At 40.3% G+C, this 26,764-nt stretch overlaps 1 protein-coding gene across 2 annotated transcripts in view; it reads right to left on the bottom strand.

Moving 5' to 3' along the window:
* Positions 1–26,764, bottom strand: part of DHRSX (dehydrogenase/reductase X-linked) — a 192,876-nt gene that overhangs the window by 110,269 nt on the left and 55,843 nt on the right. For both annotated transcript variants that reach the window (XM_054164798.1, XM_054164796.1), the window contains exon 3: positions 18,827–18,895. In XM_054164798.1, the coding sequence (XP_054020773.1) occupies positions 18,827–18,895 (69 nt within the window). The remainder of the gene's footprint in view (positions 1–18,826; positions 18,896–26,764) is intronic.

Below are 26,764 nucleotides of genomic sequence, written 5' to 3'. Positions count from 1 at the left end.
TTCCACAAAGTTCAGTGCAATCTGTTAAGACAGGGTTGATCTGAGGCATACTAGTTAGTTTTATTTGAGCGTTTGCTGTTCTGCACTCCAATGCAAACGAAAACCAAACACACTGGCTAAGGTTTTCAGTGTCAGGTTTGTCTGGACCTCAATGAGAGCCCTTCCTTACATACTTTAGTCTAAGGGCTGACAAATGTCCCTGTTCTCAGAAGCAGAGTTGTTGCCTCTGCCTGCTGACAGTTCTGAGCATTCTCCAAAGAAACATAGTGGTTCATTTGCTTCATACCCAAACAAATGGTAGGTGCCAGGTGTTACAATTTTTTCTGCAAAACAGGCTGAACGGACAGGTGGTGAAATCTGCTGACAATACAGAAACATTTTGCTTACCCAGGGCTTAGGAGGATCGTTAGGAATTTCCCAAAAGACCAGGCAAAAGTACACAATTAGGCAACACTTAACAGAGGAATGATTGCAGATAAGTGCAAGGTGCTGCATGACTGAGGAGAAAAATAAACAATGTTTTGAATGAGTGTGACCTCTTCTAAATAAGAATCTCATTAAAGGACTGTTGTGGTTTATGCCCAGCTGGCAACTAAGCACCGTGCAGCTGCTCAGACACTCCTCCCCTCCCACAGTGGGATGAGTACGATAGTTGGGGCAGGGGGGGTTAAGGATTGAGATAAAGACAGTCTAACAGGACAGAAAAGAAAGAAAACAGTAATAACAGTGGTGGTAATAATAACAGCAATAATAATAAAATAATTAGAATATAGAAAATAAGTGGTGCACAATGCAATTGCTCACCCCTTGCTGACTGATGACCAGTCAGTTCCTGAGCAGTGCCTTCCAGTCAGCTTTCTCCCCAGCTCATATACTGGGCATTATGTCATATGATATGGAATATTCTTTTGCCACTTTGGGTCATGTATCCTGGCTGTGTCTCCTCCCAGCTTTTTGTGCTCCTTCAGTCTTCTTGCTGGCAGGGTGTGAGAAGCTGAAAAGTCCCTGACTTGGTATAAACACTACTTAGAGATAGCTGAAAACATTGATGTGTTATCAACATTATTCTAACACTAAATTCAAAACACAGTGCTGTACCAACAACTAGGACAAAGACTAACTCAATCTCAGATGAAATCAAGGAAAGACTGCAAAATGCCTGCAACTGGGTAAGGGGTACAGTATAAAGCAACTAAGATTCTTCGACTTACTGTCTTTGAATACCATGCCTAAAAGGTAACATCAGTTACAGAGACTGGTTTTGGCTTGAATTCATCCTTAATACAGAAAAGCCTGGTTCAGACTCATTGTACTGGGAATGCAAGATACAGGGATTCCAGCTCTTTGTCAGGCAATGTATAGACAAAAGGCAACCTTTACAGCAATTGCACCCCAATTCAAGCAGACCACCTAGCATATATGAACTCTTGCATATACAGAAATCACACCACTATTCAGGGCTATTCAGACTGGAAAAAAAAGAGTTTAGAAGGTTTCAAAAAAATTTCCTTGCAATTAACTGCAAAAGTAGTGAAAACAAAAATATTACAAGGTACGCATTTTAAAATGTGCAGCTGAATTACAGTGCTTATGGACTTGACAAAGAGAGAAATGTAGTTTGTGGGAAGGTTGGTAGGTGCATACATGGATGGGAAGAGCACCTTCGGGAAAGGGAAAAAGGGAAAGGGAAAAAGGGAAAGGGAAAAAGGGAAAGGGAAAAAGGGAAAGGGAAAAAGGGAAAGGGAAAAAGGGAAAGGGAAAAAGGGAAAGGGAAAAAGGGAAAGGGAAAGGGAAAGGGAAAGGGAAAGGGAAAGGGAAAGGGAAAGGGAAAGGGAAAGGGAAAGGGAAAGGGAAGGGAAGGGAAGGGAAGGGAAGGGAAGGGAAGGGAAGGGAAGGGAAGGGAAGGGAAGGGAAGGGAAGGGAAGGGAAGGGAAGGGAAGGGAAGGGAAGGGAAGGGAAGGGAAGGGAAGGGAAGGGAAGGGAAGGGAAGGGAAGGGAAGGGAAGGGAAGGGAAGGGAGGGAAGGGGAGGGAAGGGGAGGGAAGGGGAGGGAAGGGGAGGGGAGGGAAGGGGAGGGAAGGGGAGGGAAGGGGAGGGAAGGGGAGGGAAGGGGAGGGAAGGGGAGGGAAGGGGAGGGAAGGGGAGGGAAGGGGAGGGAAGGGGAGGGAAGGGGAGGGAAGGGGAGGAAAGGGGAGGAAAGGGGAGGAAAGAAAGAAAGAAAGAAAGAAAGAAAGAAAGAAAGAAAGAAAGAAAGAAAGAAAGAAAGAAAGAAAGAAAGAAAGAAAGAAAGAAAGAAAGAAAGAAAGAAAGAAAGAAAGAAAGAAAGAAAGAAAGAAAGAAAGAAAGAAAGAAGAAAGAAAGAAAGAAAGAAAGAAAGAAAGAAAGAAAGAAAGAAAGAAAGAAAGAAAGAAAGAAAGAAAGAAAGAAAGAAAGAAAGAAAGAAAGAAAGAAAGAAAGAAAAGAAAGAAAGAAGAAAGAAAGAAAGAAAGAAAAGAAAGAAAGAAAGAAAAAGAAAAAAGAAGAAAGAAAGAAAGAAAGAAAGAAAGAAAGAAAGAAAGAAAGAAAGAAAGAAAGAAAGAAAGAAAGAAAGAAAGAAAGAAAGAAAGAAAGAAAGAAAGAAAGAAAGAAAGAAAGAAAGACATCATACTGTTCAAATTATGAAGCAGAATGATTTCATTCAAGTCAATGGAAAGTTTACCAGCAATTTCAGGAAGAGATGGAATTACAGCCCCAAATCCATTCTTTGGGGCTCCCCCCCAGAAAGGTTGGAAATTTTTAGATGCAATAAACAAATAGCTTTGTGATTCATGTTAACTGAATGCAATCACATAAAGTGTTAGGTGCAGAATCCTTGACATTTTATCTCCTGTATAAATACCAAGTTCTGCTTTGGACATTATTATATGTAACTTTCTTTAATGCTCACTTTTTAAGGCGGTGTTTTTTGAGTAGTTTGGCCTCTAACAGAGTGGGATACAGGTTAATGAGAGAAAAAAACTGAGAAAATAAAAAGAAAACTCAAGAAAGGTATTGTAATACTTCTTACTCTGCCTTTCTAAAGCTTCGGTGTAGTTTCACAGGTTTCTACCTGCTTGCTCATCACGTTCAGCACGAACATAAAACCACCAAAAGCACTTTCCAAATTTTAATAATGCTTGAGAACTTGGTCAATATATGCTGATAAAAGCACTTCACATGTATACACCAGCACTGGCCACAAAAGAGGAGGGGAAGAATGAACAGGGCTTCGAAACTTCAGTAGTGGTGATCTGTAATGCCCTTTCAACTGATTTTACAAAACACATGGAGTGCGGTGAGCCTCCAGTTCTCGGGTAGCAGGGGGGAGCCTCTGTGTCTCCATGCTGCGGCATGGAGCCACGACATTCTTCACAGATCTTTCCCTCTTGAGAAAGGCTTGTATGCCCTCTCTTACCATTTATGTGCTCTTTTAAGATGCTAAATCCTTTCTGAAAGCTGGAAGACTCTCTGTCTAAACAGACAGCCTTCATAATTAGCTGTTAAGGTAGCCACCCGTCTGCACTTGGAGCAGGCACTGCTGCCCATCAGCATTTCCTCCGCAGCTGGTAGAGTGCAGATGCACACTCTCACAGAGCAATTCCTGCAAAGTGCTGCTTCTCTGAACACTGCCAACACATGCAGGACTCAGGGGCTTCAAAACGCAAGGCTCTGCAACCAAGCCAGCCTTTCTGCCACTGCTTTCTTGCAGCGTAACTCAAGGGCTCTCCCTGCTAATCTAGAGAAGGAGACAATGCCTCAGTGCCTGACTGTATCAGTGCTGGTCCGGGTGGGTTGTAAGGAATGAGCAAAGAGCTCTCATACCAAAGGCAGAAGAGATCCACATTGCCAAGAAACTGGTTGGAGGCAGTGATGAAAAGGTTTTGTTTATACCTTTAAATTGCCCAGTGCACACACTGACACTTCTGCCTTGCAAACTCACAATTTGCAGTTCTAAGGCATAAAAAAAAGGAAGCCAGAAGCTGTTAGAAACACATACTGTTAGGACTTGAGAAGAATGGTTTGGGGAAAGGGCAAAGTCACAGTTCTGTGAGAATGGAGTAGCCAGAGAGCCACTAGGATAAAAAGGGCAGGAAGAGGAGCAAAGGAACAGAGGAACAAGAACATTAGGAGTTATTTCATCCCATTCAGAGAAAATCAGTGTAATGATTCAGTCAGTGTTTTCCTGGTTTTCAGCTGAACAATAATAGAAGATATCTTTCAGGCTTTTCCTAAGGTTAGCATGATACCTCTTCCTAGGACACAAACACCCACTGGACATAACATATCACTCTTACTTTGTGTTTTTTTATTTGACAGCTTTGAAGCTAATGTAACAGAATAGTTGCCAGAGAAAAGATATGCAATCCAGATCACCCATGTCTGCTTTTCCACTCTACCATAAAATCAGTGAAGGACCTTGTTTTTTCCTGGTTGGGCAGTAGCTGGGCAGTAGCTGGGCAGACTCCATCTGAGAAGCCAGCTAAAAAGAAACTAAACAAAACTTAGCGTACTGCGTGGAATGTTCAGAATAGCAAATTGCACTGTTCTGGCTATGCAAGCACCATAAACATGGGATAAGTTGTAGAATTTAAAATGAAAAGGCAATTCCTATGAAAAGACAATTCCTATGAGAACACAAATGCCATCTTAAACAGAATATAAAACAGCAAGATGTGTGTTACAAAGCTGCAGTTTCCATTCCTTAAAAAAATAAGATGGACAGAGGTAGAGAAGGAGAGAATAAAGAAGAGTTGAAAAGTGGGAGAGGATGAAAATGAGGGGAGAGAAAGAGATGGAAATCAAATGATGCCAGGAATCTGAACACTTTGAAAGACCCTTCAATGAAGATGAAGTACCCACAACAGAAAGAAAAATTAAGAGTTTTCCTTGATGGAAAGGTAGGGAGAAATATGTAAGCTGAGGCCTAGAACAAAGCCAATACCCTCTTGCATAGTGCCCGGGGGATATGAAACAGACTGAAAGTAAAGCATCAGCCTCATCCAAATTGCAGTCAGCCAAGCTTGTGCCTTGTAAGCAGGCACAGCTGTGAAAGCTGTGTCACTGTTAACTCTCTCTGACAGTTTTTCTGCAGTGCTAGTGAATGAATGCAACCCTGAAATATGGACTTAATCCAGTTCTTTCCTCAGGGACTCATCTACTCAAAGTCTGCTTAGCATATATGGTAAACAAGCAGCCAGCCCCTGTGCATCATATTATCTGGGTATGATCTTAAACTCCGTCAAACTTCTGTGGCTGTAACATCTTCCCAGGCTCTTCTTTCTAGCTTCATATGCTTATGCAACTTTTTTGCACTTTATTTTTTTTGTGTGCCATTTTTCTCCTTAGTCTCCCCTTCCTCTCACTCTTTAGTACCTCTCAGTTTCATGGCCCTCGAACTTGTGTGTTAGTGTCATACCTGTCAGTTCTAGAATAAATTTAAAAGTAAATTTAAAAACATGGTAATTCAAAACTAAAGTAGAATATGGAATGTGGTATTTATGTTGTGATTTTTTTTCTGCCATAATTCTGTCCTCTCTTTGGTTTCCTGTCTTTCTCCATTTTCTCCCATTTTAGCTGTCCGATTCAGCTGCTCTTTGAACACATACGTATGTATTAGTTTTTAGAACATCCTTTGCAGTAGGATGCTGATTTTCAACTCAAAAAGAAAACTATATAAGAAAATTATCATCTGAAATTAATTTGAAAATATGAACTCAGTCTGTGCAACAAGGAAATTGTCATATTGTTTTAAAAATAAAAAGAAGCAATGAAAAAACCTCTATTGTTCAAGTCAAAGAATAATTTACTGCTGGCAGTGTAAATTTATACAACCTCTCTGAGACTGAAATCTCTGTATACAATCAGTTACAAATAATCTCATCTGGTGATAGAAAGAAATTGAAGGGAAAACAGCACTAATTTTTATCCTCTGTGACTACCAGGAGGTGGTGTGTTTCTAAAGGTCTCTCTAGGATGTTGTGATGGTATCTTGTGGCGTGGCTTTATGAAGCCAGGCAGCAGGGTGAGTGCTGCTCAGGTCCATTCCCTGCCAAGCTGCACAGCACAGACAATAGGCAGAGGCACACCCATGACTGTGTTTTTTCAGGTCCAACCTACTCCTTGCAGAACTGTCCTTCATGCACCACCATGTTACATTGAATCCAACCTCCCTATGGCACATGTCTCTCACTGTGAGCTGAAGCAAATCAATTTCCTCATCCTGGCCTCATTATGCTGCCTTAGATACACCTAAACTTTGGGCTGGTTAGTAGTGCTCTTCTAGCTGGAGGGAGAGATTATCCCTTTTGCATCCAGCTTATGAAAATAACTCTCATGCAAAAACTTTGGAAGTACAAAAAAATATTTCAAAATATTATCTTCAAAGAAGGATCATTTAAGAGACTAAGGGTATAAGTACCAGATTTTCACACAGCCTAAGAACAGTATTTCTGGGCTGCCCTTGAGAGGTAAACTTTGGCACCAGCAATTTACAACACTCAATGAGTTCTTCTGCATTGAAACTGAAAAATTACTAAGTAAGAGCTGTACACCAAAGGCTGTGTATGTAGTGCACAAGGATGAGACCTTAGGCTCTGCCCCAAGCTGCTGCCTCAACAGCTCATCCACAAGGAGGCAGGAAGCAGACCTGAGAGCTCAGAGGCAATGAATGGTCTCTTGACTCATCTCCAGTCAGCTCTCCAAAGTTGCTCTCTCTATGTTGTCCTGCCCATAGATGCTGCCAGAATAGCCACTGGGAGTCAGAAGAGTTACCAGGTCCTAATGCAACTTAGGGCCATAAATGCAAACAGGGCCCTAAATTCTGTGGTTTTGACTGCACTGAGATGAAAAGTCCATGCAGCTCTCTTCTGTCCCAGGGAGCAAATGCAAGTCCTTGTTTTCTGATGCCTTCCCACTGGCACCACACTGCATATACCATATGTCTGCTCATTGATGCCACTTAAGGAGGGAACAGGCAGGATTATACTCTCAGTGACATAATTTTCATTACTTGAAACTCAAGATCTGTTCAGACTTAATCTCTATATACACCCAGGCTGGTTAACAAAAATGCACCTATCTGAGTTTCAGATTTTTAATCAAAAAGCCACTGTTCAGCAATTAATTGGTTAATATGTGAACAGTGATGCGATGTGTTCTCTTTTGCAAGTAAAGGCAAATATACTATTTTGTCCTGCTGAAGGGACACACAGAAAGGGATGCTTCTTTCTGAATAGCATATTTCCAGAGATATGATTCAAGCAAATGGGGAAAAAAAAAAATTAAATCCATATTTTCTCTGTAGGATCAGTTGAAAGGGCACCTCTAGAGGGCATCTCTATGTAGTTACATATCATCAGTAGTTGTCAAGGTAACTACAAGATTATAATTCCAGGCTAAAAAATCATATCTTTCAAGGCAGTTGTCTTCATCCAGCCATTTGAGATCTTAACCAGAGGAAAAGCCTGAATAAGATTCTCGAAGAACTGCTCACTATATCAGCCTTGTAAGACATGCACTGGTCCTATAGCAAATAAGCACACATTTCTTGATACCTCTTTTGTCTGTGGCCTACGGTTTCAAAGCATGAGGGTTTCATGGCTCTGGAGGTGTGCTTTTCCTTCTGCATTCACAACCAAAATCTTGAAAGAATCTCATTTGAAGACTTCACTTAGCCTAGGACTGAACAGTTAGTTTTGTATCACCTCAGGGCAAAGCAAAACTAGATTGATGGAAAGTAGGCTCAAAGTCCCATGTGAAAGCAGTGTTTTCCAACATTTCCATTCTATGGCAATTTTTAAACAATATCTTGTTTCAACCAAAATTTGCTTATAAAAAAGCAAACATTCCTTCATAGCATATTTGCAAATCAACACAAAGCACTGATGAGCAACAACTTACTAATTCAAGAAGATTTTAAGGTCTAGAATCTAAAACAAAATTGTCTTTGATAGTACAGTAGTTTAGGACATAAGAAACCCAGAATGAGTGGGGATAAAAAGCCTGTGATCTGGATTAACCTGAACACAAACTATAACAGTTCAAGTTAATCCCTTCTACAGCCAGAGGCACTCTTCCCGATTTGTCTTGCAGATATAAGTGCAAAAATGTCTCTCTCTCTTTTACCAATAAACATGTTCATCAAAGCAGACATCTCAAGGAAATATTCTGTTTTCATGACAAACTGTTGCAATTTCAGCCATGGGATTTTTGTATGGACTGACTTCCAAGTGTGAAGTACAAGAAAGAAGAAAGTCTGCATGATTTTAGGTTGGAAAATGAACTTTTCACAAACCTGCATTTCAGAAGTCCCTAACTGCCATGACAAAGTTGTGAACATGAGAAACTGCTTTTTTCCTTATATTATTATACTGTTTTTATTTTTCCTCCTCTCCAATACATACATTTCTTATTTTCCACCAATATACCAAATTCCTAAAGAAAAATAATTCCAGACTATTTCCAAGTTCCAGGAAGTTTAGTAGCTTAGTTTAGCAGCATAAGTGTAAGTCTAAGTGACACTGGAGTAGAATGAGCAGAAACAGAGAACTACAGCAAACTTCGCCCAGAGCCATGGGATCTCTCTTCTACCACAGGCCCACACAGTTTTTCCATGCTTGGAGGTAAAACATTGCCAAGGATTATTTTTCAACTAGGTCAAACAAATTGTTAGGAAGATGATTTGATTTATTTTGTCTCCTCAAGTCACATCAGTTGTGAAGAGCTACTCCTTCCAAGCAGCCTGAAGTCAACAGCAATCTTGGTAAGACAGTGACAGATATTATGCTAAGACTGAATTAAGGAATAAAACACAGCTGACCATTACCTTGGGGAAATTAATCAGGTTCTGGTACCAGTTCACATTGTCCTGTCTAGAAGCATTGCCTCAATGTAGGAGGAAGAATACAAATCCAGATATGATTATTAGACAACTAATAATTCTCATGTTAAATGTTTTCCTTAATTCAAGAGTTCATCAATCTCCATAGGAATATTTCTTTTTCTTCTTACAAGGAAGATTTTCTAGCACCAAGTACCAGAAAAGAATATAAAAATTACTCTGGTATTACACAGTTCCTGCAATCCTTTAAATAGGCTGAGAATTCAGATTGTGAAAATAGAATAGAATAGAATAGAATAGAATAGAATAGAATAGAATAGAATAGAATAGAATAGAATAGAATAGAATAGAATAGAATGGAATAGAATGGAATAAACCAGGTTGGAAGAGGCCTTCAAGATCATTGTGTCCAACCTATCATCCAACACCACCCAACCAACCAAACCATGCAACCAAGCACCCTGTCAAGTCTTCTCCTGAACACCTCCAGTGATGGTGACTCCACCACCTCCCTGGGCAGCACATTCCAATGGGCAATCACTCTCTGTGTAAAACTTCCTCCTAACCTCCAGCCTAAACCTCCCCTGGTGCAGCCTGAGACTGTGTCCTCTTGTTCAGGTGCTGGTTGCCTGGGAGAAGAGACTAACCTCTGCCTGTCTACAACCCCCCCTTCAGGTAGTTGTAGACAGCAATAAGGTTTCCCCTGAGTCTCCTCTTCTCCAGGCTAAGCAACCCCAGCTCCCTCAGCCTCTCCTCAGAGGGCTTGTGCTCCAAGCCCCTCACCAATTTTGTTACCCTTCTCTGGACACGCTCCAGCAACTCAACATCCTTCCTAAACTGAGGGGCCCAGAACTGGACACACTACTCGAGGTGCAGCCTAACCAGTGCAGTGTACAGGGGCAGAATGACCTCCCTGTTCCTTCTGGCCATACTGTTCCTGATGCAGGCCAGGATGCCATTGGCCCTCTTGGCTGCCTGGGCACACTGCAGGCTCATGTTTGATCCCGAGCACGTGGAGAAACAGCACGAGCCGATCCTAGCCGCGTGCCGAGATACCGCGCAGGTCCCGCCGTTCCCGTAGGTCGAAAAGGAAGCAGTCAGTGCTTTCCAAGGCTCCTGGTTGCTGTGTGTTCCCGAGCGAGCTTATGGCTGAAACGGAAAATGTGGCAGAGATGCCATGCATCACATAATCCTGAGGATGTTTTATTTGAAGCTTAGATTTAAAAATTTAAATCTGAAAAAACTGCCAAGGTGGGCAAGGTACTCCAGATTCCTAAGAGACACTTCCTGGGCTTTTCACTGATGCTCTCAGCATCAGTGTTTCTGCATTCCTTCCCTCTGCTTCTGCAGAACAGGCTTCTCACCTGCACAGATCAGATTTTTTAACACTGCTCTGAAGTTCTTCCCAAATATCCCTTTCCTAAGACTGCACTATGGTCCCATTATTACTGTTTTCACCAAGAGAGTGTCCAAGAGAGTTATCATGGACACTTTATGATGACACTTTGTGCAACTGCTTGATGACCTTGCAGTCCATAAATATATGTTACAGTACTCTTAGTCAGGGCTGGACAAACAAAGTGGATAGGGTTTCATATGGTTTTGACTACTAAAATTTCACTCACAGTTACAGGGTGGCTGAAGCTGGAAGGCAGCTCTGGAGACTGTCCAGTCCCAGCCCCTCTGCTCAAGCAGGGCCGCCTGAAGCCAGTTGTCCAGGACTGCATCTGGATGGCTTTTGAATATCTCCCAGGATAGAGACTACAAACTCTCTGGGTAACCTGTACCAGCATCCAATAGCCCTTATGTTAAAAAAGACAAAGTTTTCCTATGTTTAAATGGAATTTCTTGCATTTGAATTTATGCCTGTTGCCCCTAGTCCTGTCACTAGGCACCACTGGGAAGTCTAGCTCATAACTCATCTAAGAATTGGGACATCTATTCAGCACTTCAATTCTTTGCCTTTGAAAAATGGTTCTTGAAACACAAGTTAAGCATGGGCACACCAGTGTTGGCCCTCCAGGGGTGCAGAGGCTCCTCTTTGGCTGTGCTGTGTCTGGAGTCTCACCACACTGCTGTAGGGATGTAGCTGACAAAGAAAGACCTGCACTGCCCACATGCTCTGGTAGACCACAGTCTGTTGGTTCACGTGTAGTTCACACCTGGAAAGTTACGTACACAACCTCTAAGTGCTTCAAATATAAGCTCTGCTTTGTCTCGTGTTTAATTCAGGCCACAAGTTCTCCATGCTCCTGGCAGCTGGATCCCTAGCACAGAAGCCAATAGCATTTGCACGGAAAATATTCTACTTGCTATGAGAAAATTGACTTCTAAAACCCTACACATAACCCACAGAAGCTAGGATTATAAAAAGACCTTAAAAGACAGATGGGAAAGCATTCCAGAGAGAAAACAAATTCCCTTCTTTTTTTTCTTTTGGCTTTGTCTTTCAGTATTTGCCAGTGATTTTCTTGAGAACAGACAAGGTCTGGAAATAGCTCAACCTGCCTGCAACTAACTTGAGTCCGAAAAAATAATGACATACTATGTGGGGTGTTAAATCCAGGAGTACCTCTATCCAGCCACTGCTTGACATCACTGCTCTACAGGTATATAAGAGGATAAAAATTTTGTAAAAGGGTGAAATGGCAGCATTTTAAGTTTTTGCAGAGGCAATTTCCTTTCAAAATTCCCTTTCTCTGGATTGCCTTCAGAAGGGCAGTGCAATCAGCAAAATCCTAACCTCAGAGCTCTGGTCCCATTAGTCACACAAAGCTTCGGTGATTTCCAGTCAGAAAATTATTTCAAGACATCTGAAAGGACTTTGTTATTCTGCCTACAGCTACACCTGTGCTCTACTTTGTCTCTGAGTTTCAATTAGAAACAATTTAAATAACAGAAAATCATGTTTTCTAGTGGCAGAGCCTGTTAATGAAATATGCTTCACATTTCCAATGGAAATGGAAATTTAGGAAAATAGCAGGCAGAGCTTGTGCCTGCATCATGAATACATTTTATCTTTGAAAGACTTTATCTCCATTTCACTATCCAGATCTGCAGCTTACTTTTAGCTCTGTGAACCATATTCATATTGCTCTTAATGACTGAATTGCCACCATGCTAACAGGACAATTCAATTTCTAATGAGTCTTAAAAACCAGGGGATTCTCTATACTTTTAAATGTTGGTAAGCACCGAGGGAGAAAATCCCTGTAACATGTTACAGGGGAAGTCAAAAGCAGAACACACAAAAAAGATATGAGCAAGAAGGCTTAATGAATTCAACTGGTTTTGCATCAAGGTCTTATGTAAGACCAACAGAAAACCAGGACAATTGATTTGCAAACTTGTCACCTAAAAAATTTTATCAAAGGGGTCTGGAGATACCTATCTATGGATGAAAGTCTTCCCTGCTTAACACCGAGCAAAAAGTCACCAACTTTACCGGGTAAGGGACGTAAGTACTATGAGCACACAGAAACTGTATTAGCCCCTGCATGACTTTCTTGAACTCTAGAAAAGTGTCTTCTTTCCCTTGACAATGTGGAAGACCCAGTCCTTACAGACTTAGTTTAACACATCCAATCTTTTCCAAGATTCAAATATTTTCATATGGCTTGAATATATGTGATATAAACTTAGATGAGGCTACAGAAAGAAAAGAAACCTTAATGTTAATGTTTTGTCAAGGTTCTTAGATACATCACCAAGCAACAAAGAGTTCCATGGTTCCATGAAAGGTCTTGCAAAGTGGCATACTGTCAGATTAAGGCTTCCTTACTCCTCACGCATATTAGCTGTCTTTCAAGATGTCTTCCTGAGCCTGGTGTTCAGTTGTACAACTCAAACTGGGACCTGGCAAAACTAAGCACTGGAGATAAGCTACCAGCATGACAGAAACTCCACTGTTATTGCTAGGAAACTCTTTAAACCAATCCTACAGGTATTTCAGCAGCAGTGGTAGACAAAGGATATGCCAATGGCAGGATATGGTAGAAGAGACAAAGGAGCCACAGCAGCTCCTGTCACAGGTTCAGGATGTTACACTTTTACACCTCAAAACTACACCCTGAAATGCAAATCTGATACAAGCAGGCATAAACTCACACATGCTTATGCACACCTGAAAGGGTCCTGGAGGTACTGGTTGATAGTAATCTGAACATGAGCAAGCAATGTGCCCAGGTGGCCAAGAAGGCCAATGGCATCCTGGCCTGTATCAGGAACAGTGTGGCCAGCAGGAGGAGGGAAGACATTCTGCCCCTGTACTCAGCACTGGTTAGGCCACACCTTGAGTCCTGTGTCCAGTTCTGGGCCCCTCAGTTTAGAAAAGATGTTGAGCTGCTGGAAGGTGTCCAGAGAAGGGCAACAAAGCTGGGGAGGGGTTTGGAACACAAGCCCTATGAGGAGAGGCAGAGGGAGCTGGGGTTGCTTAGCCTGGAGAAGAGGAGGCTCAGGGGAGCCCTTATTGCTGTCTACAACTACCTGAAGGGAGGTTGTAGCCAGGTGGGGGCTGGTCTCTTCTCCCAGGCAACCAGCACCAGAACAAGAGGACACAGTCTCAAGCTGAACCAGGGGAGGTTTAGGCTAGATGTTAGGAAGAAGTTCTTCATAGAAAGAATGATTGGCCATTGGAATGGGCTGCCCAGGGAGGTGGTGGAATCACCATCCCTGGAAGTGTTTAAAGTAAGACTGGATGAGGCACTTGGTGCCATGGTTTAGTTGATTAGATGGTGTTGGATGATAGGCTGGACACGATGATCTCAAAGGTCTCTTCCAACCTGGTCTATTCTATTCTATTCTATTCTATTCTATTCTATTCTATTCTATTCTATTCTATTCACACTCCAAGAAAATATGCCTCAACCACAAATATTTTCTTCTATTTTTGATCAGCTGGATGACCACTTCCATAAAGACATTTTTGCTGTACCATGCTAAAGTAAAAGTCCTGGCGTGACAGTTTAGGCTGTGCCTTTAAGAAAGGATAGCTGCAGAACTCTCTAGCTGAATGTTTGGGTGTAAAAAGGAAAACAAAAGGAAGATAATTCTAAACGAATTCCATTGGTAGATGAGTGGGAGGTAGTTTTACGATTTTAGATTCTGGTCTCAGTCTCGTCTTTCTTCTTTTTCTTGGGCAGACTGCACGCATGCTGAGCCTGGACTGAAACGGATAAGATAAGCAGCTAACTTCTTAACAACTGCTTTGAACTAACTGGAATTTCCCTAATATTTTTCTCCTTTTCTCTTTTCTTCTCACTAACTAGAGGGAAAGGGGAGAGAAAGAGGTTGGGGAACCTGAGATGGGATCCTCCTCGGGAGGATTTCTGTGTTTTGTTTTCTTCCTGTAAATTCTTGTATGATACTGTAAATACTATATATTTTTTATATATTCATTGCATTTCATTATTGCTTGTAAAATACAGCTTTCAGTCGCTTCTCTGACTGTGCCTAGCCAAGTTTTTGTTGGTGTGGGTGGATTAAACCATCGCACCACTACACCTGGGTGATATTTTTGCATGAGGCCTCAGTCTTTGCTGAACTGAGTTACACAACTCTGGTCCACCTGCTGTGAATACTACCACTGACTCTTGGGCAAAAAAAAAATCTAAAATGCTTGGGAATGCTTGGCAGCTGACTTCCTCTAGCCTGCAGGGGAAAACAAGAACAAATGATTTGGTAGAGAGCAGAAAACATGGACTGCTTTGTTACAATGGGTGCTTGAGAAACAGCATCCATGGAATAACCATCCATGAGTTATTCTGCATGATGCTTGGTACCTATCACTTCTTCTTTTGGGTAAAATCTTCAATCTCCTATCAGTAATAACAAGGAAAAACCTCCTTGCTTGTTAGCAGATTATACTGCAACAGGAAGCAAGTGACCTCATTATCTCCTTACCCCCTGGCTCAGCCATATGGAGCACAAACATCCCAAGAAAAAGCTCTGGGAAAAAGCCAGGCTTGTTGAATGCACGTGAACTGCAGAACTTGTAAAGTGATGTCATTCCTCCTACTGCTTGGTCCATGCTGTCTTGATGTGGGTCAGACTGTAAATGACATGATTTGGTTGCCACTGTGCTAACCTCTGCATTCCTCTGACTCTAAGGGAGAAAGTCACTTCTTCCTTTCTCACCTGTCTTCAAATGGAAGTCTCAAGAATGCTGTGGATTTAGTGCCTAGTTCTGTAATTGTGGTTTTATTTAAATTGCCGCAAAAACATTGGGTGAGATTAAACACAGGCTTCTCCTTTTGAAGAGGTCTGTGCTTAATATGACTTTTACACCCTGTTTTCTCACTAACTTTTAATAATTTTGTTTCTCCTTTGACTCTAGTTGCAATTCCAGCTCCTACACTGCAGTTGTGAGAGCCTTTCCTTGGTACTATGCTAAGTGATATTTATGCATAAACTTTTGCTAATTGCTGATTCCACTAGCATTCATGAACCTATGGTGGAATGAATGAAGCTTTCATTCATGTTTATATATTAGTTTCCAACATTTGTATGTCTGTAATCATCACACTAAAACCAGCTCTCATTTGCAGAGATGTAAGCCAAGGATAACTGAATCAGGAGACACACTCTTTCATGTACATGGAAAGACTTTTTCTAGTATCACTGAGAGTTGAGTTTATCACAGAAATTTCCCAATTCCATAACTCAATGTAGTTTGCTCAGGACTGGTAACAATGGTTATTAGTACATTAATAAGTGGTTTGGATAAACAGAAGTCAATGTCTAGAGCTCATTTTGTGTTGTGGACCTGACATAGGCAGTTCTACAGGTCACTGAGACTCCCATACACTAATGCTCTGTTAGCTGCTGCAGCAGTACCCAGGTCCCAGGCTAGTTCTGTCCAAAGGGAATCCACCTGCAGTGCCCTTCCTGATGCAAACGTGTGCTCAGCAAATAGGCAACAGTTGAGGGCTGCCTGAAGAGCAGTCTCCTGATCTAACGAACACAGACACACCCTACGTGTAACTACAGAGCCTTACGTACTTGGAGTATCTCTCTGGTAATCCCTAGTCATCAACAATTTTCCCAGCCATATAATTGCTACTATTACCAACACAAGTTCCCAGTTTAACAAATGGAAACAACATAAATGCCCACATCATTCTGGCTTCTCCCAGCTTTATGAATCAGAGTGTAGCAATCTGTTGCCCTTGGTCTTTTGGAAATAGTGCCCATAAGATAATTGTAATGACAGTGCAGCACTTCTGGTCTGTTTGGAATATCTGAGGGCTTTGATTGCTTTATCACAGAGGAGATTCTGAAGGTGAAGTGAATTGGATCTATCATTCTCTTCCACTCAGCTGCTTATGTCCTTCCTCATTCTTTTCACTTAGAAATAGATAATTCAGCACAGAGACCCAAGAGGATACCTAAATAGTTTGGAATCAGTAGGGAGAGGAACCAAGGAGGGTTCTGGTGTGGAACAATGGGAGAGGATGGCTGATAGGAAGAGGTAATGTGATACATTGCTTAGATTTTCTGTGTCCTTTAGCATTTCTGCCTTGTAAGGTCATGAATGCAACTGCTTTCCTCTCCATCCTTTGGCACTGGCTCTGGATTGAATGCCTTCAGCATGGGCAACCAGGCTTCCTGACTCCTCGTATTTAGAAATTTTCTCATCACTTTCTTCATATCTTGCCTTGCTGCTGCAAAAATAAACCCCACCACCTGTCTGCACAGCCTTTTTATTATTATCGTTTATCCTCCTCTGAAATTGCTAATATGTTTTTGTTCATCAGCTGCTTCACAGGAATCACTTATGTACATGCTTTGAATCTCACTTGTCCCTGAAGTGTAGATTATGGCTAATAAAACTACTTATGCTTAGAAAGCAGACAGAGCTCCAGACAAACAGTGGGCCAAGATGTAGAAGGATGATAGAGTTTTTAAAACACTGTAATTACATGCATTCCACAAGCCTGGCCTCTTCCCAGCGCTATCTCTGGAGATGTCTGTGCTACATATGGATCATCCAGGCAAGAAGGAGAGGACAGGGTCTCTTGATTTCTTTTACTCTCTAACCTGCTAACAAACAAGGAGATTTTCCTTGCTGTTATTGTTCTGAGATCTGGATAGTAAAGTGAGGGTACCCACTCATATAGTTTGTCCATAGTAAAAGAAAGACAGCTATATTATCTCAATCCTTGTTTATGATGGCTGTCCAGCAATACCATTTTGACTAGTTTTCATTCAAGAGTCCAATATTCCATGTGGGAAGTTTATGTAAGTACTTACATATGGGCCATAAAAAATGTTCAAATGATAGAGGAAAAACGGTCAAGATAACTGATAAGGTTTTTATGCAGTGACTAAACAAATACTGAACTGCAGCTTTTGAAAAGATGATGTGTTTGTGCAGCCTAGTCTTGGTCACAGCATCTGCTCACATACATCCCATTACAAAACAAAGTGCAAATTTACTGATAAGCAGTAAGACAGGACTTCTGCGCCAACACAGAAGTCCTGTGCACAGGGTAGCACACTTGTAAATGCAATTATTCTATATAACTAGTGAGAAATCCTGAAAAGGTAATACTTTTCCAGGTTGTTTTTAGGCTAACTCTACCAGCATCTGAAATTTCTAAAGCTTCAGCAATTGTAATTACAAAGACGAACAAATTCAGTCAATTCATTTTTAACTTCCTCAAACTGCCAGCAGTTTCTTGACAAAGTTTATAATGTAAGGTTAGAACTTACTTCAGTCATAAAACCCAAGAAAGGCAAAGGTGCTAGAAAAGCCTGTGATCACACAGATGTGAGAAAAGGCAGATCCCAGTTTATTCTGCCTCACGTAGATCACGTGATGTAATTCTAAATGTTTTTGGTCTCTGTACAGAAACTTCCAGCTAAAGATTTAAACAATGTAATAATTATCTTTTTCCTTTCATGATCCTTCTGACTATGCTTTAATTTATGATGCTTTTAACTAGCATACACATATCCTGAGGCTATTATAGGTGCACATTTATTTAAGCCAAAAGATAAATCTTAATGAAAGGCTTTTTTAATACAATAATTAACGTATTTTGATCATCATAACAGTAATTATTAAAGGCATAAAACCAGAATCAGATCCCATAAGTAGCCATGAAGATCCTAAATAGGGTGGAGCAGCATCACTGCCCTATTATTTTGCCAAGAAATGATACATCAAAGTGGCAGCAGTGAATCATCATACACTACCAGGAACTACACCCAGTGAATCCATGAGATGGAACTCATGAGATGGAACATTAGATGCACTAACCTCTATCACAATTTGCAAATTATATTTGCACAGTAGATAGTGCACAATATGCCTTTCTCATAGTCATCAAGCTATACTCTTCTTTATACTCTCCTTATGCCTCCCCCAACATGATTGCTTATCAGATTAAAAGAAAAATAGAAGCATCACAAGAGCACAGGAATTTGGCTTCATATGAAAGGTCCATCCATTTTAAGAAAACAGCTTTATTTTGTGAAGGAGTTTAGGATATCAATTTCAGTAACAGCAGCCTTGTTCTTTTAGAAACATGTTCTCCTCAAAATTAAAAAAAACCCCACAACATTTTTTATGAGATTATATACATGATGGGAGGCAAGACCAGTAATGGAAAAGAGCACACCCACTCCTACCTGCTGTCATCCTCCCCTTGGCAGAAATGACTGGTATTCTGATCTTTTGCCCAGCCATTAAATCATTATGCCCTACACATGTGCAGGCAGACTGTAACTTTCAGGCAGCCCTTTTTCAACGACACAGTAAAGAAGCCAAACAAAACTGAAAACATTAAAAAAAAAAATCCTACTCATTTTAGCTGTGTCAGATTCACTTTAAGAATTAGTTTCCTCAAACTAAAAAAATCCCCAAAACACCACATTAACAATACTTAAGGAGACATCATCAAAAAGAAGATACTAGTAAAAAGAGAGGAATTAAGAGTTCCTTAAAGAGAAGGATATAGCATGTTACCTTTTCGAGTCAAAGTTTCTTCTTGTATTTTCTTCACTGCTTCTTGGCCCTCACTCTCACTGTTTCCAGCTGTTATAATACAGAAAATGGAAAATTAGCAATGCAGTCAACTGAAGGACAATGAATATAGGCATGCCACTATGAAGTACTAGCCACAGTGTAAAATCATTAAGAAAAGGAGCTATTTGTTACAGAGAGGTCACACAGGTTTGCAAAGAAGGCTGTACAAATGCACTGCTGTTCACATGAGTTCTGCCTGTTTATCTCATTTATTCATATATGATAGGACCATTTGCTGGCTGGACCAGTAGAAGTGAGATGCACATGTGTGAACCAAGTGAATTATATAATTTTCAGATTCAACAAGATTCACTATAGGTTAGAGCAGACCTCTCCTTTCTCTTTTTCCAAAATGAATGGTTGCACAGTCGGAGGAAACGCCCCAATACTCTAGCCCAAATGCTCAGAAAACGCTTCACAGTGCTAATATAAAATGTGATTAAGCATGAAATAAATATCTTCTGTGACATTCAACTTAGGTTGACAGTTAATAATATTCTAACATTTTTCTGGCATTTTTTTAATGCCAATTTGTATCAAAGAAAATAAAACACAAGCACAAACAAAATACTGTGCTTGGTAGTACAAGTTAATGCTTTTATTCGATTTATATCCACAAGAATTCTCCATAGCATAACACATCAAAATGCCTATTGTTTATTACCTGGATTTGATGTAAGTACTGATATCACCTATGAACTTTGTGAAATTGCTGCCTTCTTTTCCTAATTATGTAAACCTCTGCCTTGGTTTCTATACGAACTTTATCTTGTATCTCTCTCTGAGTGTCCTCTCTTCCCATTCACTTCAGAGCTATGCAGCAGAAATTTCAGTTTTTTTGTTTGGTTGGTTTTTTACTCCCTTTTTTAGTAACAGTGAATCAGCTCTATCAAAGACAAGGAGAGAATCACAGTGTCACAAAACCAAATGAAGCTGAAAGGGACCTCAGGAGGTCATCTGGTTCAAGCTCTTGCTCACATTAGTTGGTACGTACCCATATAACATCCTTACAGTGCTATTAAACTGGTTTCATGTTGTCTCACAGAGAATGTACTCAGAAAGTGGGAGTAAGCCCTTTTGAGACAGATCCTGTGTCATCCACCAGCTGCACTGGCTGAAGACTCAAAGCACTGAATGGAAATTTTTGGGACAACCTAACCACTTAGAAAAGGTAGGATAATGCAGTATTCTGAGAACGGATTTTTGCTGTGCTTCTGCAGCAAAATGCAATGACTTGCAACACAATATTGTCATAAATGTAGCCAAAATAAAGACATCTAGCATTCCATATTGGTTTATAACTGTTCTCTATAAATTCCATTAACTATGAAATTACACTGCTGAGACTAACCAAGAAAGAAAAAACATGGAAGAAAGGGGGAAAAAAACAACCAAACAAAACACCACCAAAGCACACATTTGCAATATTTTCATTTTACTGTTGTGGAGGTTTTTTCCCCCCTTTAAAACTATCCAGCTTTGTACAGAGAAGAAACATTCATCTTGATGCTAATTTCCAGATATCAACAGTAGTATCAACAAGCAAACCCTCCACTGAAACTTCCATTTCTATAGAATCTGCTCACAGGGTTTATGGGTACGAGACTTTCCTCACTGTTTCATCTCAAGTGATGTACTAGAGTAACATTTCAAACTCAATGTTTTATTACAAAAGATAGAGTTAGGCTAGAAATAAGACCTTCTGTGAAAGTTGTATTTGATTCTCCTTTCATTCAGCACTCCCTATGCAGTGACCAAGCTTATTAAGGTCTCCAGTATCACGATTTTATCCTCAGTATGTTCACTTAATTTGTTCTTTTAAAAGAGCTTGTGTTCACAACAAATTTTAATTTGCTTTATTTTGCTGTTATATAAATGGTTATTCATTAGTTCATTTGGAAGGCACTGAGCTTTGATTTTATTCGTATTTGCATATCTTCACTGTGGACCACTGGGAAAAAAATAATTATTTTGTGGAACAGTCACTTCAGATGCCTGTTTCCAGCCTGATTCAACAGAGAGTTTGAAAACCAGATTCTGGAGCCTGGAGTATTACAAAAACTGGAATAGCCTCAGTGAAAGCAGCTACTGTAATAGAGGCTTTTGAAATACTTCTTTCAAAGGAAATCTTGTAAGAAACAATAAAGGCACTGAACAAATGACAAAATCCTTACAAAAAGTTCAAAGATACATATCAGAAGGATACCATAAGACAGAGAGAGCAATATGTGCTTCTGAAGTAGCTTAAGGGACATCCGCATCCCCTTGCTGGGGATGTGTGGGAGAGGAAAGGGACATCCCACTGTTACGCTGCTTCTCTTCTAGTGCATCCTTCAGAGGTCTTCTGAGCAAAGTGAGTAGATGGCAGGAAGAACAATCTCCTTTTAAATGCTACATTAAGTACTGAAAATTTGCCCATTCAAAGCAGTGTAGCATCTGCAGTGTAAGATCTACTTACTCTAGATTCAAGTGTTTTGGAGCAAATGATAAGAAAGGGCAGACAGACCATGGCTTTTATGCACTGAGAGAATATGAACAGAAGCTTGGAGAGAAAGGGATTGAATAACTTGAGATCTTAGATCATCAGAGTACCCATAAATATAATAATCTTGCTTTTCATGCTAATTCAAAGTATCTATTGGGAACTCAAGATAGATACAGTTATCTCAGAAAAACTGTTTATGCAAGCCATTTAATACCCTGATTTTTTTTCTTCTGTTTATCCCTGATGGAATACTGAAAAATTCAGGTGAGATTGATTCAATAACAATAATGACTAAAATCAATTCTGAAAATAAAACTACTAACAGAAAAATAAATTCAGGTTTGAAATCACCCAGAGGAGGGCCATGAAGGTGATCAGAGGGCTGGAAAACCTCCCCTATGGAGACAGGTTGTGAGAGCTGGGACTTTTCAAACTGGAAAAAAGAAGGCTCTGGGGAGACTTTATAGCAGCCTTCCAGTACGTGAAGGGGGCCTACAAGAAAGTTTGGAATTGCCTTTTTACAAGGGCTTGCAGTGATAAGACAAGAGGGAATGGACTGAAACTTGAGGAAGGCAGATTTAGACTGCATACTAGGAAGAAATTCTTGCCAGTGAGGGTGGTGAGACACTGGAACATGTTGTCCAGGGAGATTGTGGATGCCCCCTCCCTGGAGGTATTCAAGGCCAGGCTGGATGAGGCCTTGAGCAACCTGGTCTAGTGGAAGGCCTCCCTGCCAATGCCAGGGGAGTTGGAATTGGATGATCTTTAAGGTCCCTTCCAACCCAAACCATTCTACGAATCCTAACGTTGAGGGTTATTTCAGGAATTTCAATATAATTATCACAGAGGATTGCTCAGCCTGAAGAAGGATGGCAGCAAAAGCACTACCCATAGAAACCCAGCATGGTAGGGAAACATCTATACTATCAGTATTTAGGGGGTCCCAATACCTCTCCATGGATTCTTTATACAATATTTTCCATTTCTTTGAACATGAAATGCTCTCCAAAAGATTAATCGCTATTCACACTCATAATCTATGTAAAAAATTGATCTTGATAAAACAGGCAACAGCTCTTCCAATTGGGATTTTGCAGAAATGGGAATTTGCAATATTGACATTTCAAGGCAACGTACTGCAGGGCATCACAAAGAAATTTAAAATAGTCTATGAGCAATGACACATCCTGTAAAGCTAAAGGTTGCCTGGAGAGAAGAGATCCACAAATCCAAAACCCCCTTGCTTATCAACGTTCACTGTGGGAGAATTTCCTAACTTAATGCAGGATAACACAGAAACTAAATACAAATAAAAACATTTTGCAACGAATGCTAAGATGCAAACCACCTGGGATGTGGTGGTCCAGAGAATGACCTGACCCCTGGGAGGGGAGGCAGGGGTAAGCCCTCACATCATGTCCAAGCCCTCTCCACAGACCTCAGCCTCTCACAAGTGTGATCCCTTCATTCACTAGTGCCTGGGGAACCTGTCTACCTGAGATAAATGTGCATCCTTTGACTTGTTTAGTCACAGTTATGTATCAGTTAATCCCTGAAATGACGAACAACTTTCCAGGAATTGCATCCTCCCCCATGGCCATCCCTGCTCCCACCTGATTACTTCAAGTAACCCAAGCTTAGAAGTGGTGCCCATAAACTCATAATACATATCTGCAGTAAAAGGAGGAACTTGGTGGTATGGTAATAAATTCTGTATAAATGCACGCCATCTGATTAAGGAGTTGCAGAGGGTGATGGTTACATGTCTTTGTGCAAGAGAATGTAAAAGGGATTCCAACTGAAATTTGAATTAAGATGCCTCCTCAGAGTAGCGTAATCCTCATTATGATTGAAGGGGAACTGATTGTATTGGAGTATTAGCTTGAAGACAGGGTTTGAAAGGACACTCAAAGCCTTAAGAGAAAGTCCTATCAGCTGGTGTTATGCGGAATATGATTTTGTGTGTGCACAGCACTGCACAACAAATAGCAAGTGCCTAAGAGAGAGGAATGACTGACACCAAAAACCTCTGTAGATGATAAATCTGAACTCAGTAGAATATGGGTGTTTTTAAAGGAATCTATAGCATCCTCAATTACAAAAAAAAACCCAAAAAACACAAAAAGGCAACAAAAATCTTGTTTAGGAAAAAAGGAATATAGATTTTGGGTCTCACTCATAAATCTTCAAAGACATGAATGTTATTCAATAAAGCTAGAAATAAGGATGTGAACTGGTATTAAAAAACAAACAAACAAAAACCCAACAAGCCAAACATTGAGAAAATTACAAAAACCTTCTCTATATCTAGGGATAACACACATCTTTTGTCATCCAGTTCATCATAGAGCAGTCACAATTAAATACATGCCTTTTTGATATGAAAGGCAAAAAAATTATTGTAAGTGTTTCTTTGGGAAAAGAACCAAAACTCAATGAGAAGCATGATTGTTTGCAAAGGGGGGGGGAAGAAGAAATCATCATCCTTGCCCTAGGATGGAACAGCAACCCAGCTATTCCAATAAGAAGTTAAGAATGACCCTGTTTAGCAAACCAAAGATACATCTGGACAACTGCCCTGTTTCCAACAATACCCGGTAGCAGGTGCACAAGGAAAAAGCATAACTGACAACATTGTCTAGGAATAGCATTTTCCAATACACCCTCCCTGAAGTAAGAAGTTTCAGAAATTTCCTGAATCAAAGGTCACACCTAGACTCTCAACAAGCATATCCTCCTCTACTACATCTAATTGCACTGTCAAGTCATTCAAACACTTGGCCATTAAAGGTTTCTGGGACAACAGGCTTTGTGATTTAATGGCATAATTACATTATGAAGGTTGTACTCCAGTAGTTAGGGGTTTTATTATAATTATTACTTTGTTGGATGTTCTCTACTTCATGTACAATGAGGGAAATAACCACTTCTCATTTGCTTTCTTTATAACATTACTAACTGTGTCATATAATACCTCACTCATTTGTTTGCAAGGAAAAGAACTTTTATTAACCTCACCTTGCACTGAGCCATCCCATCCTCCATAGGATCCATCTCTTTTTCATCTTTATCAGAGTCTTTTCAAGTATCCACAACAGTGAATGATTTCTACAAAGGAAAATGATTATTTCCTGTCCTGTTTTCATCTTATTTCCTGTTAAGTAATATGAATTTATCAGTCTTTGTAACTGCCACTAAATACCAAATATGTTGTGCAAAAAGCTTTCAGCAATAAATTACAATAATTATTTGTATTTTCTTGAGTGGCTGTAGTAAATTACAGATCCAGTTCTTGTAAACACACAGAAGTGGTTGGGTTTTGTCATAGACAGTATTTGCATTTACTGTATTTACCCATCCCTTCTTAATCCAGTCATTTAATATTGTGAGATTATTTCTCATTCTTCACAGCGGTTTTCACAAGGTACCTCTGGAGACCACCCCTTCCCATTCCCTGACACAGCTGGTTTCCCATGACCATATCCTGTCAGATTTTGAGTACCGATAAAGATGGATTCTCCACAAACTCTCTGGGTAGCCCATACCTGTGACTGAGATCCTTAAATGTTAAAAAAGTGTTTTATTATGCTTGAATGAATTTTCCTGTGTTTCAGTTTGCGTCCATTGACTCCTGTCCAGTCACAGGCACCCTGACTCCATCTTCTTTACTGTCCCCATGACACATTTATACATACAGAAAAGATCCCCCTAAGTCTTCTTCCCAAGCTGAACAGTCCCATATCTCTCAGCCTCCCCTTCTATGTCAAAAGCTCAAATCCCTTAATTATAAAGTCAAAGTAGTATATTATCCTAAATACTAAATGCACAAAATACAGAGACTACATAGAATACATAGAATAAAGCAGGTTGGAAGAGACCTTCAAGATCATCGCGTCCAACCCATCAACCAATCCAACACCACCCAAACAACTAACCCACAGCACCAAGCACCCCATCAAGTCTTCTCCTGAACACCTCCAGTGATGGCGACTCCACCACCTCCCTGGGCAGCCCATTCCAATGGGCAATCACTCTTTCTGTATAGAACTTTTTCCTAACATCTAGCCTGAACCTCCCCTGGAGCAGCCTGAGACTCTTGTTCTGGTACTGGCCGCCTGGGAGAAGAGACCAACATCCTTCTGTCTACAACCTCCCTTCAAGGTAGTTGTAGAGAGTAATAAGGTCACCCCTGAGTCTCCTCTTCTCCAGGCTAAGCAACCCCAGCTCCCTCAGCCTCTCCTCGCAGGGCTTATGTTCCAAACCCCTCACCAACTTTGTTGCTCTTCTCTGGACTCTTTCCAGCAAGTCAACCTCCTTCCTAAACTGAGGGGCCCTGCATCATCTCACTGTTCACTGCTTTGTCTGTATCTGTAAGTATACTGACTATATCCCTTTTAAGATCAGGAGTCCCTTTGCTCTGTCCCAAATCTGACAAATAATTCCTAAATGTTGTTTTCTGTCTCCTAATCATTTACTAATCTACAGGGGACCTTTTTCTTAAAACAATCTAGCCATTTTTAATCTTTTTGCATAAAACTTGCCAAAAAGTTTTGAAAAACAAGATTAGATTAATCCACACAGTTCTGGAATTCCTCAAAGCATTTAATAAATCTTTAATGAATAAATTGTCTAGAAAAACTGCATTAACTCTTCCAAAATTTATCATCTCATATTTAACTCTGCATTTTTTATAATGCCTGACATTTTTTTTTCATTATAAAAATTTACCAGACTACACAAAACCTCTTTCTTAAAACTCATATTCGGCCACCTTACAACTTGTCCTATACCAAGGATTATTTAAGATCCTATGTAGAAGATACTAAGTCCAGAAATACTTTTATGCTTGTTCTAGATTGCTTTATTTTCTTTTAGAATAGAATAGAATAGAATTAACCAGGTTGGAAGAGACCTTCGAGATCATCGTGTCCAACCTATCATCTGACACCACCCAATCAACTAAACCATACAACCAAGCATCCTGTCAAGCCTCGCCCTGAACACCCCCAGCGTCGGCGACCCCACCACCTCCTCACTGTATCTATACTGAGTTTGTATTAATAACTATACTATTCCTAAGCAGTTCATTTTACATCTGCTTTTGGAAAAGACCGTGAAGAGAAATTGCCTGTTGTCTACATTTAGCCCATATCTGGGGATAAATTATAGCAGTTACTCTCTCACAAGGTTTTCATACTAAAGCCTTCAAACTCAAAGATACTTCATACCTTTGACCTTCATACCTTGTTCTCCTTTAATCACTTTACGTTTTAGTCTCTCCATTTTGAAATAGGAAGACCAGAACTCAACACAGCATTTAAAGTGCAGACAAATGAAGGATTAATATAGCTGAATCAAGTTACATTGTCTGTTTTGTTTGTTCCTTTTCTAAC

The sequence above is a fragment of the Dryobates pubescens genome, chromosome 10, assembly GCF_014839835.1.
Source record: "Dryobates pubescens isolate bDryPub1 chromosome 10, bDryPub1.pri, whole genome shotgun sequence".
In the NCBI taxonomy this organism is placed as follows: Eukaryota; Metazoa; Chordata; class Aves; order Piciformes; family Picidae; genus Dryobates; species Dryobates pubescens.
The sequence above is the reverse complement of the archived record's forward strand: the minus strand, read 5'-3'. Positions and strand labels throughout refer to the sequence as shown.